This window comes from Enhydra lutris, unplaced genomic scaffold (genome assembly GCF_002288905.1).
Source record: "Enhydra lutris kenyoni isolate GAN:26980312 unplaced genomic scaffold, ASM228890v2 scaffoldscaffold24, whole genome shotgun sequence".
Lineage (NCBI taxonomy): Eukaryota > Metazoa > Chordata > Mammalia > Carnivora > Mustelidae > Enhydra > Enhydra lutris.
Window position 1 is genome coordinate 12,186,758 of NW_019154108.1, and position 15,234 is coordinate 12,201,991.

The 15,234-nt window shown below is 36.7% G+C and overlaps 1 protein-coding gene across 4 annotated transcripts in view; it reads left to right on the forward strand.

The window, feature by feature from the left end:
- The window catches only part of LOC111150759 (CDC42 binding protein kinase alpha), a 328,384-nt gene that overhangs the window by 267,239 nt on the left and 45,911 nt on the right, over window positions 1–15,234 (forward strand). For 2 of the 4 annotated variants that reach the window (XM_022508346.1, XM_022508347.1), the window contains exons 22-23: window positions 11,181–11,285; window positions 15,044–15,127. In XM_022508346.1, the coding sequence (XP_022364054.1) occupies window positions 11,181–11,285; window positions 15,044–15,127 (189 nt within the window). The remainder of the gene's footprint in view (window positions 1–11,180; window positions 11,286–15,043; window positions 15,128–15,234) is intronic. The other 2 variants (XM_022508348.1, XM_022508349.1) reach the window with 1 other exon arrangement.

The window sequence follows — 15,234 nt, forward strand, 5'->3', positions numbered from 1 at the left end:
GTCAAGTTTCCAGCAAAAGCAGCCTTGACAGGAGAGCAATGTATGCGACCCAGGTCCTTCCTCCCCCCTCACCCCCAACTCAGGTGAAGCAGAAGATGGTCTCAGCATCTTGCTTCTGTAATTCAGGACAGCTCGGGTAGCTGGGCTTTTCTCCATGTAGAATCATAGGCTTCTGACAGAGAAAAGAACCACAGAAAATATTCAGTCCAGTGCTTGTAACTGTGGTTGGTCACAGCATTCTCCCAGTAGTGGATTATTTACTCCCCCATTAGTAAAGCTTTAGGATTCTATCTTTGTAGGAATAGGGAAGGGTTCACAACAGGGTTATGGATGATATTGTTTAGGGCAGATAAGGGGGGGGGGTTAGTTCATGGTAAACTGACGTCACTCTGACCACTTTATGTCTTGGATCAGGCATTTCCCGGTGCGGTGAGACACCAGTGATGGCAGTGAAATGGACTCCAGGGTCTTTCTGCTGTGGAAATCATTTCCTCTTGACCTTGTCTTTTCTTGAAGCCCCATACTCCCAGTCCTAGGCTACCTGGGGGGTGACTCCATGTTAAGCCACCCCCAAACAGGGAGAGGGGCAGGCGGAGTCAGCAGCTTGGGCTCTTCCCCATCTGTTCCCTGCATCGCAGTGGCCGGAAGTCCGGGGATGGTCAGACCGGCTTGTAAACTTTCCATCCTGTTCTGGTCATTTTCTTCTTTTTGGTTGAGCCCCCAAAATACTTGGCTTGACTGTATTAAAGGTCATACTAATTATAGTCCTATAAGTGAACTACTTGTTCTTTATATTTGGTAAACATATTGTCATTTATTAAATCAATGCCAGGTATGTTTTGAGTTTTATTTAAATTATAATTCTACGCTCTGCTCACATGGGCCAAATTCACAAAAAATGGGAATTGCCCTCTCACCTGGCAAATGAGAGTATGCCAGCTTGCTTTCTGGAGGCCGTCTTACTCTGGTGTACTGAGGAGAGAGTAAACCAAGGAATTAAAGGTGTAGAATGAAAAGTTCAGACATGAAGGAATAGAGTTAGTCCCAATAGTCCCAACTGTCTGGTCCTCCTAACACTGTTCTCTTATATCCTGGCATATGACAAGAAGCAAGTATCTGAGAGTATTGGCAGGCCAAGTTCTACTCCTTGTTTGGCTCTGTAATAAAATCTTGCCAACATGTCCTAAAATATTTAATTTCATTCCTGGCTCCTAGCTTCCTTCTCTCCTCTCTTGCTTTTAGCATCATCGCCGCCCCCCCCCCCCCAGCTTCTTTAATAATCTATCATAACTCATCACAGAAATCTGAGGTATGACAGCATTGTGTAGCTGTATCTGGGGAAAGTTGATCAGACGGGAGAATCAATGGAAAATAGAATTTTAAAATATACATTATGAAGATCTTTTAATCCTGTGACCCAGACCAGGCCTAGATCCTTCTGAGAAATTGTGGCATTCCTGATATTACCTCTTTCCTTTTTTTTTTTTTTTTAAGATTTTATTTATTTATTTGACAGAGCATACAAGGAAGGGGAGCAGCAGGCAGAGGGAGAAGGGGAAGCAGACTCCCTCAGACCAGGGAGCCCGATTAGGGGCTTGATTCCCGCACTTTGGGATCATGACCTGAGCTGAAGCCAAACACTTAACCAACTGAACCACCCAGGCGCCCCCTGATATTTCCTCTTTCAGTTCTTTTTTTTTTTTTTTTAAATCTTCCATCCACATATTAAATACAACCCAAACTAAAACTCTTCCATTTCAGAAGATTGTAATATGCAGTCCTTCCCTAATTTAGGCATCATTATGTATTATTTTATATATACAATATGTTTTTTATTGTATATTATATATCCTAACATATTTAGACAATCTAGAGAGAAAGAACCATGACTATCTAGTCTTTTACTCTTCAGTATCTTACTTTAAAAGACCTTTGGAATTCATTAACTGAATCTTAAAATCTATTTGCCAGATTATTTAAGATAAATTACTTCTTTTGGTTTCTGCTTATGTGCTTACTTCCATAATCAACCAGAAATTTATAGTGGCAGTTTTACACCAGATATAAAATGCACAGTTTCAATGGTAAACGAAGACAGCATACTGCTTTCTAGCATATGCTGGAAGACCAGTTTCACTGTTAGTAGAACACTGTGCTTGTGAGAGTGTGTATAAGAGAAAGTGTGTGTAGTGTGTGTTCCTCCAATTGTATTATCAGGAAATAGTCTAATTTCCCCTTCTCTATTGAAAATATAAATATCGCTGTCTGACTTCCAGGTAGACCCTTTAGGAAGAACATTATTCCTATGATAATTTCATACCATTATTAGCTTTATATAGTGCCAGCCTGGACACTGTTGTCCTTCATATGCAGGGCTGGTTTTGAGAGACATGTTGACTTGTTTTTAGCATAGTGGCAATATAGTTACTTTGAGCTACTCCTGCCTCTCTTCATGGTTTCAGCACACTCCCGACTCTGGTCTAGAAGTGTAGGGATACCCAAAAAGTAAAGATATCTCTGTTTTAAACATCTCAGCACTTTCTACACTTTGTAGTTTGCACAGTGGTTGCTGCTAGGATAAATCCAATATAGAAGTAGGCCTAGAAATGCTTCTCTTACTGTTAGAAAACAAATATATAGTTAGACTGCGCCGGGTAGAAAGCGACGAATGCCATTAAGAAATAATTAGGTATAAAGTATTGCAGAATGTCAGAAGGATTCGTTCAGTATTTATGAAGGATTTTTACATCTACAGGCTTTATGATAAGCATGTTGCAGATCCTCAAGGATCTGAATCTGATGGAAAAAACACACATGTAAATAAATAATTGTAACACAATTGGGAGAAGCACGATGATAAGAGGTACAGACTGTCTGTCATGGAGTGTAAAGGAGAGCTACCTGACCATCCTGGAAGGCTGTAGAAAGGCTTTCTGAGAGAACTGAGGGCTGAGCAGGTCCTCGTGGAGGGACAGGTATGGCCCACAGAGTAAGAGGAGCTGAGGAAGACGGGTGTGTGCTAGGCAGGCAGCCTGTGGTTAGGGAGGGGAGTTCTGCTTAAAGCAATAGGAAGGACTGGACGAAAACACAAAAACTTCCTTAGGAACCTGTAGGCCTTCTAATCCTGGTTTGCTGTTAGCTCTTTGGGACACCATATTCAGGTCATCCGCCTTCCGAGTCTCCTAGAAAGAAATAAAGGTTTCTGCACACCAGTCTGGCAGAGTTGTACAGATAACACCGACCACCTGGAAGGGTGTTTCTTATCCTTCCAGTTTTCTCTGAGGTCCGTAGCCCCTGTAGGTCAGTTTATAAATTCCCTCCTCTAGATCCCACTATAAATCCCCCCTGCCACTCAGCTTCCCAGAGAACTCTGCTGCTAACCTCTGTCACAGTGTTTGTGACACTGATGGCCTGGTGTCTTCCCCACCAGTCTGTGAACCTGACCTATTGCAAACCCTCAATAGATGTTGGGATCTGTTGAATCTAGGGAATTGCCAGAGGCAGATACAGCTTACATTTATAAAATTCTGCTGTTCACACATCACCAAGTTCCGGACACTTGAGAGACATTTCAGTACAGTTATTACCTACTTACTGTTATTGCTGCTTTTTCCTGATTACTTAATCTTTAATGTCTGAAAGGTGAAGGTCCTTCTTGACTTGAACCTAACGTCTCATCAGGTTGGACAGTATTGTTGAAGTAACTTTTTGTTTTAATTCTTTATCAGTAGTCCTGAAGGCCTAATTTAGCTTTTGTCATTTAAAAGCCTCATCTTTGAAAACCAGAAGAATTTGGTAGGTAAAAGACTGTATTTTATTAAATGCCATCTGGCAATAAATCAGAATTATTTGGATCCTTTTTGTTCTCACGTTTTCAGTTGTTCCTCCCAACCTTTGCAGAAAAGGAACTGTCCATCGCTTGATGGAGCATTATTTTGTGGGTCACTGTTGCCTGGGGTCCTGTGAAAGCTTGACTGTCATTGCAGACCGAGTCCGAGCAACGGTTTCTTTACTGTCCTATCCTCCAGTTTTTCCCGAAAATACACGTACTTTCAGCCTATCAAAAACTGTGTCTTTACGTGTATGTGGATATACTTTGTCTGTTAACACAGTGATAGCCATCGAGAGTCGCGTGTGAGTATTTGTAACGTGTCGTATTCTCCTTTCTTTGTTGAAGCGCTCTCCGTCCTGTACTCCAGCTAGCAAAGGCAGACGTGTAAGAAACTACTGCACTGTGTGTTCCCACCCCATGCCCTCCACCCTGTCCCCTACCCTTCGTGCCTGTGGTTGCGGAACACGCTAACGTCTCCATGGCAGACTCCCGCCCTTACTGCATGCTGTGTGCGGCTGCTCCCGCTATCGCTACGCTGCCTTTCTGCATTTTCTTTTTCTTTCTTTCTTTCTTTTTTTTTTTTTTTTTTTTTGGCTTTGGCCGTAAAGCTTTAGGAATGTTTGTATAAATTTCAGTAATCAAACTACTATAAAATTATAAGATGTCTTCTTAATTTTTACTAGGGGGAAAAAAGTGATCCTAACATATGCTTTCCAAATTCATCACCTACAAAGTATAAATGAATTTCTAAATAAGAATCTGATATAAGCAGATATGTAGGTATTTCCTAGGGATTTTAATTATGTGGAAAAAAGACATTGATGATACATATTATGTAGAATTCAAAAGAATTTGGGGCAACTTACAGGTCTTACTATGATTTTTAGTAAGTCACTTCTGCAAAAATCTTTGATAGATTATTTGATGTAGTTCAGAGGAAGATCCGTAAATATATTTATAGATTTGAGGCAATAATATTAATAATAAATTGTTTATACTCTAAGGTGTTTCCAAGATTTTTAAAAATATCGTGACACTGTATATATTGATAACAAGCTATAAACAACATCCTATGCTGATGCTGGCCCAGTGTTTCTCAGTACTAAGGGGGCCAGCCACTGTCTGTATCCTGCAAGATTCCTTACATGCCCAGCATCCACCCCAACATCAATATACACAACATACACACCCCCTAGTGGAGAAGCGGGGGTTCACTGACGTCGTCAGCTCTGGTTTTCACCAGCAACGTAAAATAGTAACATGAAAAAGGAACGTCTGTGGTAGAGACAAGCTTTTAAACTTTCACCTGTCAGCTTCAGAACCACGGCTAATGATCAACACCTTAAATCCAGAATTCTTGAGAATTCTGGAACTTGGAAAGGGGCTAGATCGTGGAATTCTCTGGTTTGCAGAGAGCCTGGGAAGCCGTAGGCTCACTGCTTCCTGTGTTCTTATCTTTCAGATGTCAGGGTGCATTGACGCACAGTAAACGTGATGAATCCTTACTTAGCATGTTTTTCCAAACCACTGTTTAATAATGAGTAAGTAGGTCAGATACCTGTGGTTTGGCCAGTAGAACTATGACTTTAATATCTCATTGATTAATGACGTTTCTTAAAAGATTGCTGGTTCAACTGATTTTTTTTTTTTTATTCTTCTGATATTTAGAGAGTTAAAACCATTGGGCACTTGTATTCTGAGTGTGTGTTAAGTGTACCCTATAACCTCCAGAAAGGAAGACCAAAACTTTGTGTGCCCAATTATATTAGGGTTCAAATCATCAGCCTATGAATTGACTGAGTTTTTAATAAGTTCTTTTTAATGTGGTTATAATTCAGAGAGATTTTCTTTTTTCTGGTGAAGTAGAGTTATATCTCACCTGCCTTGCAGACTTCTAGGGGCCTTGGCCTCCCAAAGCACTTCTGTGAATCTTGATAAAAGGAAAAATTTTTGATGGAAATACTGTTCAGTCTATATCTCCATTCTATAGGATATGAATAAGCCTCATTTAACTAGAGCCTCTTGACGTATATATGTTTTTCTTAAATGCAGATGGTAGGCTTGATAACCTGTTTTCCAGGCTTGCTGGAAAGCTCATTGGTTATGTACCTGACAAATTAAAAAACCACCTGTGAAGAGCGGTGATGTCTCTGGTGGAGCCGAGGGAAGAATCACTGACTATTCAGCAGGCACAGAGAAGCATGTCCCAGGGATAGCGAGGCGCCTGGATGGTCCTGGGAGGCGGCAGGCTGTCACAGTAGGACACAGGCGGTTACCATTCCCAATGGTGGCCTTGACTCCAACAGTGACATACAATTGTGTTATATGCTGCTTTCAAACGAGCAATAGGTAATACTTTTATAAACTTGAAATTCTTACGATTCCTACATGGCCTACAAGTGAGGTATCACGGTTCAAGGTTCGCTGTGTTTTTATTTCTAGTCCGCTATGAGTTTCCATCTACAGTTTGAATACTTACATTCTTTTTAAGTGTGTTACCCAGTTAGGCATAGCCTGAGAAAGATTCGTTATTAATATTAATGCCTGAATGTAAGTGGTTATGGAAGGGTCCACAGTGTTTCCATTAATAGTGAGAAACATTGAATGTCTCATTTTAGGTTACTCCTTTAGAGTTTGGAAGAGAGATTATACATAGCTAACATGTAACTTAACTTTCTTTTGTTTTCTGAGAACATTTGTAAATTTTCCAGAGTAGATTTTCAAGTCGATATATTGAAAATAAGGAGAAATTTTCAGAAAGAGTAACAGGCTATATTATTTGTAATTAGTAAGATTGCACTTGCTAGTTGTAACCTCCAGTGATTTATTATTCTTTGCTTTAGGGCAATAAAATACTAGATTCTCTGTTTTCCACATGATACGGCATTTCCATAATACTGTTTTTTTATCATAAGCTCAATTAACTGAAAAAATTATATTAGTGTAAGTTTGAGGTTATAAAGTGTTTCTGAGTACAAAAAAACTGGACTACTTGCCACTTTGTTTCCAAAATATTTCTAGCTAAAGCTAAAGATAATTGATGATAATTGTATTTTTTCTGTTAACTTAGAATTTTATATTTACAAATACAAAACAACACATTAGATGTAAGCTTTTTTAAAAACTCTGTATCTAATTTGTATCAAATCTTGGTATCTTTTACTTTAAAACCAGGTTTCTTATGAGAATGTTTTGCTTATATTCAAATCTGTAATTATTTTTGGAGTAGAAAAGGCCCATTGATACACATTCAAGATGAGTTGTTTTAGTTGTTTTTATTATTTATCAGAAAACCATACTGCATAATTTGAGGATTTCACCTAAAAATCCAATCCGATCCTAGAGGGAAAGAAATTTTTCTATTTTATCGCACTAGTCTAAAAATAAATTTTGTGGATCACTCAGTAGGGAAATTCTAATAGATTCAAGAAACATTATGGGCTTTCTACATGACAGCGTTCTGCACTGTGGATAATACTGCTGATACTTACTCAGTTTTTCTTTTTTTTTTTTTTTTTGCCCAAAGAGTAGAGCAGTTGGTAAAAATGACATTGGGTGTAATAGATGTTTCTAATGTCTGTTCATCAGAATAACTCCTTGAAGTAGGTTTACTTGGAAAATGAATTAGTTAACCAAAAACTAGGGAAAAATCACATTTAGGTAAATATATAATTCTTATCTTTCTCAGTGGATTGCAGTGGATTGCTTATACTGTTCAGTTAAGTGGTACTCAGTACTCAGTGGGCCAGCCACTGTCTGACCCAATATTTGTTTCCAAGAACTTCCTCCAGATACTATCAGAAGGTACTGTCCAGTTAATGTTAGCTATGTATTGTTTTTCACTATTTTCTCCTTTTTATCATTTTTCTATGATCATAAATGCAATTACTGAATTGTGATATCTCTGCTATAGATGTAGATCATGTTTGTCAGCTTTTCCTGCTTCATTAATTCAAGTCATTGCTTACGTTTAGTGCTGTACAGTTTTCAAAACATAAAGAATTTAACTTCCATGGTTTAAGTATATTATTAATGATCGTATTATAACCATGATAGAAGTTCGGAAGGATGGTGGTAAAAGTTCGGAAGGTAAATATAATTGATGTGCTAATAATAAGATGCTTTGCTGCCATGTTGTATCTGAATCATTACCAATCATCAAATTAATCTTAGGCTGTCTGCAAAGTCTGGCTTGTAGTTATTGAGTATTCTGAAAATTCAGCAAAATCAATTGCTTTTTAGTGGATAGAATAAGTCCTTAGTTATAAATATATGAATAAGCATGTGATTATAGATAAAATTTGTAACATCTTGAAAAACCATGAAAAACCAGTAACAGCTTGAAAAAAGCACGCTGATGGTAATTAACACTTCAAAATAGAAAATATGAAAGTGGTATTCTATTTTTCTTACTCTTCCTGTTAAATCTCTTTTGAGATATTCTTGACACTGGCAGTAATCCAGAAAGGAAATGAAATATGTAAATTTATTAATCTAACAGGTAGCTTCTAATAGCTGTTAGAAGATGTGAGAAAAGAAATTTTTAGTTTAATATTCAGAACGTTATTGCCATGAGTTTTATTCATCTTTACCAAACTTTGTTCCTTGTATTTATAAGAAACATACTTTTGAAAAATAAAGTGGTAATTTTTAAACTTTTAAACATTCATGGTTTTTTAAAAAATCAGTATCATTATAAATGGCATAGTTCAACTTTTTAAATATACTCAACACCATCTCAAAATATTACTAAAATATTTTTACTTATTTTTAATTTGTTTTAACAAAAACTACCTGATTTTTTTTTATTTTAAATTTATTTTATTTTATTTTTATTTATTTATTTTAAGAATTTACAGTTCCAAAAAGCTGGTATGCTAATTTTCATTATTCTGTTTTATTAGAATTGGTAATGGAATAGTTTTTAAATCTAAGTGTTTCCTCTTTTGAATAACCAGTTTTACCTCATGCAGCTAAGAAAATCATTTTAAAATTTATGCTCATTTCTGTTTCCTTTTTTATTTATGAGTTAAAAACTTGTTAGGAGCTACAGACTTTTTATAAATGACAATAATTCTAAAGAAGGGCCAAGAGGTATGTATTTAAAGCCTCGAGAGTTCTTTAAGAGTCACTAATTTCTGTAACCAAGGATTAAACCTTGATGGTGTATTTTTTCCTTTGTTCAGTATCACACTGTCATCATGTCACAATTTTCACAGGGTCGTGAAACATGATGGTGAATGTTTGAAGGACCAGCTATGGGGTGGGAGCGGGCGGTGGGTGGATGTTTAGGGGAGATGGTTTCTGTAGTGTACAGGTCCCAGCAGGGCGCGTGCTGACAAAATGCCTTAAGGCAGCGTGTTCTAATGTCTGTGTAGGAAGAGGTAATCAAACTATGTGCTTGCCTCTGGCTGGTGTATATTCACGGGGCTCCAAGAGCAGACCCAATTTCAGTTGTCAGCCAGTACTCCTGCCTTTCTCATTTTTGAGGCGTCTTTAAAGTAACTGGACTTGGAGGCAGAAAGCCACGATATTAGCTGTCCAGTCTAATTCACAGCTTTATGCTTTGCACAGAAACTTCTGCTTTTACCTCTTTCGCTCAGGCTATGGGCTACATTGTGTGACAGGTCAGAAACTTAAATTTTATTAAAATGACCCCTTTTTGCATTTAACAAATCCCCTACTTGGACCCTTCCTTAAAACTTGATGAGCAACTTAACTTGATTGTATGAGGTCATTTTAGGTTCTTACTAGTGTAAAATGCATCAGGACTGCTTTGCTTATCAATTCCATTTTAACAACCCCTCGCCCATGGATTCTTATTCAGTTGGCAATTTATGTAATGGTATGGAAGCTTAGAAGGAGGAGATTTCTAGAAAGTAGGATCTTTCTGCCCAGTCTCCAACCCAGATTTCTATTCCAGATTAATAATTTAAAAGAAGTACCTTCTCCATGACTGTCCTGCATAAAATTGTGAACTAGGCAAAACTTGTCTTAGAGGCTCATCATCTTTCTTTCACTCTCCTGTTCCTGGTCAGAGTTCCCTGTCAGGAAAAGAGATCATGTAACTCATTCTCAATGACCGTTAAGTTGCTTTGAGTACCTTTACTGTGGAGATGCCTCTGGTACCACAAAAAGAAGACTGGATTTGAAGTCAAGGAGTGGGATTCAGGTCTGGTTCTCCCACTTCATAAGCTGTATTCATTTTATGAAATCAGTCACATTGCACACTTCAGAGCTGACATACAGCTAGTATGCTTCAGCTCAAGTGTTCCAGTTTTTAAAATATTCAAATACCTTCCTAGCTGATGGTACATGGCTGCTGCTCCAAGCTCCTTAGATGTCCTCCTGGAGACCCTTCTCCCCACTTCTCCTAAGCACAGTAACTAAAGGTTTAAGGCCTTGTTGGAAGCCATGTGAGTCATCACCACCAAATCCTTGCCTTGTGGTTTGCCAAAAAACCTGCCTGTGCCCAGCAGAGGACTCCTGCAGGGTTAGCCAGCCCACTAGCCAGTCCCTGCAAGAGTAACCATAATAATAGTAAAGGAAAAGAAAAAAAAAAATGTTTTAAGTACCTACTTAAAATCCTTAAGCTCATTGTTCTTCTTATTGAATAATAACTTCTGATCTAAGCATTGTTCTTGCCATACAATACAGCTGAAACAAATTCCCCAATCTCTTTTCGAAATTGCTTTCATTGCCTTTCATTTCAAAAATGCAATCCTGATAATTTTGAAAATTGCCAAGCTGAATATATCATCGATCAGTATGCTCTCCATAAGATCTTTAATGCTAAATTTTAACCCCAAGCATTTTGAGTTTCTAAAAATACTTGGTTGAAAGGATGCAGCTGAATATAAGTGCTGGTATTTCTACTGCTGCGGAACAAAAAGGCATTGTTGCCCCAGCCAACACAAAGCGGACAAGTTAGTTTCTTTTACTTTGAAGTAATGCCTGGTAGATGACCAAATTTCCTTCTTATGAAGGACAAAATTATCTCTAGCCTGCAGCACATATTCTGTTAAGTACTCGGCACTTAATTCACACATGTGATTACATTTGTGGAATGCAAGCCAAGAACGTGTAGTAGAGACAGTGTTCGAAGTCAGAGACTGGCAGTGAAGATGGGAGCATTCTGTTAACTGTTGTCTTTATCTTTGTTTACATTAAAGCTCGTGGTTATACTTTTGTGTAATGACACATCCCGAAGGTGAATTTCAAACTGAAGTTTGCTTTCCTCTTCTCAAGGAATGTTATCATGATCATGCCTTACAGAAGTTTGCTAAGAGCTGCACATTGTTTGAAAGTGATTTCTTGGGTTTTTGTTTTTCCCAACTTATCTTCCTAGACTGATCCCGTTGAGAGCACATATGTACGGAATCCGAACGTCAAGGTTAACATCCAGTCAAGGTCCACATCTCCTTCCACTTCTAGTGAAGCTGAGCCAGTTAAGGTGCCTCATTGGAGCAGTCTTGCTCCCCAGCTGTTCACTTGTGTCAGGAAAGAGGGAATCACAAAAATTCTTCTCTTAATCAAATATATTATGTAATGTCACAATATATTGGAGATCATTGCATTTGGCTGGTAATGTAAATAGGACTCTAAAACCAAAGTCGAAAGATGCCCCCTCCAGATTCAACCTAAAATAGACAAATACTTATTTACTTATAAAGGTAGTCTTTATTTTAAGTAGAGTACTATGTGGAACAGAAGGAAGGGTTATCTCACTTTTGGAATTGTCGGATATAAACTTGGTAGGCACCTGGCTGTGTCAGGTGCCATTCTCAGTAAATCTAGTAAGAGCTACACAACTGTTACTTCGGAAATACAGCTTAAAATGAAAATTGCCACTGCTGGCCACTGAATACTTTATTCTAACTGCTCAGTCAGCAAGAGGCATTCAACTGTGTCATGTCTTTTAATAGCACAAAAACAGTGTTGTTTTGTACCTCCTGTTAGTCACCAGTTTCAAACAGCCAGTCGGCCAGTTTTCTCAGCAGAGGTCGTTTCCTCAACAAGCAGAAGGGTGTGTGTCATGCCTCAGGGAAGCCCTCCTGCCTCAAGATGCAATTCAGATTCTTCACTCAGCTCGCAGTTCTGACATAGCCCCTTTGTTTCCTGTATTATCTCTAGAGCTGTGTCTCCTGTTCTAAGAGAAGCAGTTAGTCCACTTTGGAAAGCTGTCTGAAGTGAAGTGTGATTTGTAGTTAGATTCTGACTTGATTTTTTACAACCCTGTGACAGACTACCTCAGACTAGTTAAGTTGATGAGTCTCTGCTTTTTTTTAATCATTGTTTTAATATTTCAAGTTTATACATGTTTAATGCTGAAATATCTCACGCATACAGAGGTTAATAAACACGCATGTAACTCACCCACAGATTTAACAGATGTGAACATTTTGCCCTGTCCTTTTCAAATTTGTTTTCAGAGAGAGAATATTTCAGAGAGTTGGAATACCCTTTCCTATACCATTCCCCTCTCTCCTTTCTCAGACATATCTAAAAACCCTGAAACTGATGTGCATCTTCTTCCTTGGTTTTACATTTCACTTCATTTATATTCATAAACAATGTACGAAAATGTTTGTTTTACATTTGTTTTACACAAACATAAATCTTCATTTCTTTCATTATGCTTTTGAGCTTTACTCATGTAGATACATGTCCCTTTAGTTGATTCATTATAACTTACGTAATATTTCATTATATGACTATACCACACCCATTTATGTATTCTCCTAGTGTTAGATATTTAGGTTATTTTCAATTTTTCTTATTACAATCAGTGCTGAAGTGAACATCCTAGTATCTGCTTTTGCAGATATGCGGTTTAGCGTATATACTGGGAAGCTGAATTATTGGGTTGCATGGTGTATGCATTTTCAACTTTAAATAGATTTTGCCAAATTATTTTCTACAGTGGTTGGACCAATTTTCACTCCCACCAGCAATATGTGAGAGTTCCCCATTTTCCCACATCCTCACCAATCCTTGGTACTGTCAGACATTAACTTTAGCCAATTTGATGGGTATGGAGTGGCATTTTTGTTTTTAATTTGCATTTCTTTGATCTCAAGTATTAATTCAGCATCTTTTTATGTTTATTGAGCACTGGTGGTTTGCCTGTTTATGTCTTTTGTCTGTTCTATTGAATTATTTTTCCTATTTTTGTAAGTGTTCTTTATGTAATCTGGATACTAATCCTTTGCTGGCTATATGCACTGCAAATATTTTCTTCCAGTCTGTGCTTATTTTAAAATTTTATTTGGTGTCTTTTGGTCTTGCAACAGTGTTTATTTTGAAGTAGGCTTATATATATCAGTCATTTCCTTTATGACTTTTGTTTTTCATGTCTTTCTAAAGCAGTTCTTCCCTATGCATATGCAGCATTTATAAATTTTCTTCCATACTTTTTTCTAAAAGTTTAAAATTTTTTATTTTATATGTTTAGGATCTTAAACTGAAATTTATTGTTACATATTATATGAAATGAGGTTCTAAATCTATTTTTCTCATATGAACAGCCACCTCTACTATATTTCCCCCATTGATCTGTAAGACACTCTCTGCTTTGTGTATATGGGTCTGTTTGGGGGTTCTTTATTCTCTTCAGTTCTTTTTGTCTATTCCTGCATCAGTATCACATTGTCTTAATTATTATAACCTTAAAATAATTCACCTAGTATAATCAGCCACTCCCACCCACCTTTTTCTTTTTCTTTCTCTTTTTGACCCTTTAGTTTTACATATGACTTTTAGAATCAGTTTGTCAGGTTCCATGTAGGACTTTTGATTGAAATTGAATTGAATTTATAGATTTATCTGAGGAAAAGTGACATCTTTGTCAATGGCTCTTTCCACCTATGAACATGGTATACATATCATTTAGATATTTTTATATCTTTCAATAAAGTTTTGTTAATTTCTTTATGAATTTACTTCATATTGCTTGTTACATTTGTTCCTAGGTACCTTAAAGTTTTTATTGCTACAGGGAATGGAATCTTTTCCAAATATATATTCTTATGGTCTTCATGAACCCTCTTGAGCTTGTGTCCAACAACCTTACTTCACTCCTTTTTTTCTAAACTTTTCTTGGGCTTTCTTTGTAAATTATAATGTCAGTTTTGTTTCCTATTGATTGTTTTTTTATCAACTTTTATGTAGCTTTTCATTGTTCTTCTTTTATCTCTCATGTTCACCTTTCTAAACATTAATTTATAAATTGTGTTCAAAACGTTTTCAAGCTATTTAAAGGTAAATTTAAATTAGAACTAAACTCACAAGCAGAAAACTCTGAGAAGCTCAATTCATTTCCATTTTAAGGTTATAGGGCATATAAAATACTCTGTTTATGTAGTAACAAAAGCAATGAGAGATCATCTATTTTTCTCTTAATATTTTAGACTATTCTATTACTTTATTCAAAGCTAGCTTTTTCCTCTTGTTTGCTTGCTTAGCATCCTAAAATGAAGTAATTCTTTGTGCCTTTTTAAAATACTTTGCTAATTAAGTTCTGTTTCTTTTCCAGTAAAATCAGTGTTTCCTTCCATTGAAAGGAGTATCTTACATTAATATCATCTAAAGATATGTCTTTTAACTTTTAAATTTGTATGTTAAGCCCTGAATTCCAATAATACTAAATTGTCTAACTCCATTCTTTGGAAATTGATTTCTGCACAAAATCCCACTAATCAATCTCTCTCTTTTCTCTCTTTCTTTCTACATACACACACAAACACACACAAATCTACTGAACTGTGTTCTATATATGTAACATGCATTCTGTATATAGAAGTTAGAAGTTAAAAGAATCTTTAAATATTTTGATTATAAATCCTGCTTTTAAAAAAAACAGATACTTTTAAGAATGTGGCATTTTCAGATGAACTTGAAAATTAATATCCTCATTTTTATTTGGGCTATATGCTGTGTTTTGTTTTCTTCTGTGGATTCTCTTTTCTGAATCATTTCTTTTTAAATTTCCAGACAAATTTTTTTTTTTGCTACTTGAACAACTATTTCATTTGTAGACATTTCAGGCTGAAATTTAAATTATCAACACTATGAGAAATTTAGCTTCATTGAGATATTTTTTGCCTTATTGATGTCTTGCTTGGCTTTATTTACTTTGACTTATTTTTGGTTATGTTTGAAATAGATGGAGTGTTTCATGACATTTATTTCCTTTTTTGCTCCTGGATTCAGACTGTAGACAGTACTCCTCCTCCAGTTCACACGCCAACCTTAAGGAAAAAGGCATGTCCTGGTTCAACTGGCTTTCCAGCTAAGGTACTCAATCTTAGATATAAGCATGATGTGTTCTGGGAAAAAAAAAAAAAAAGAAAAAAAGAAAGAAAAAAAACACGAATAGTGGTTTTCTTCTGCTGGTTATATTT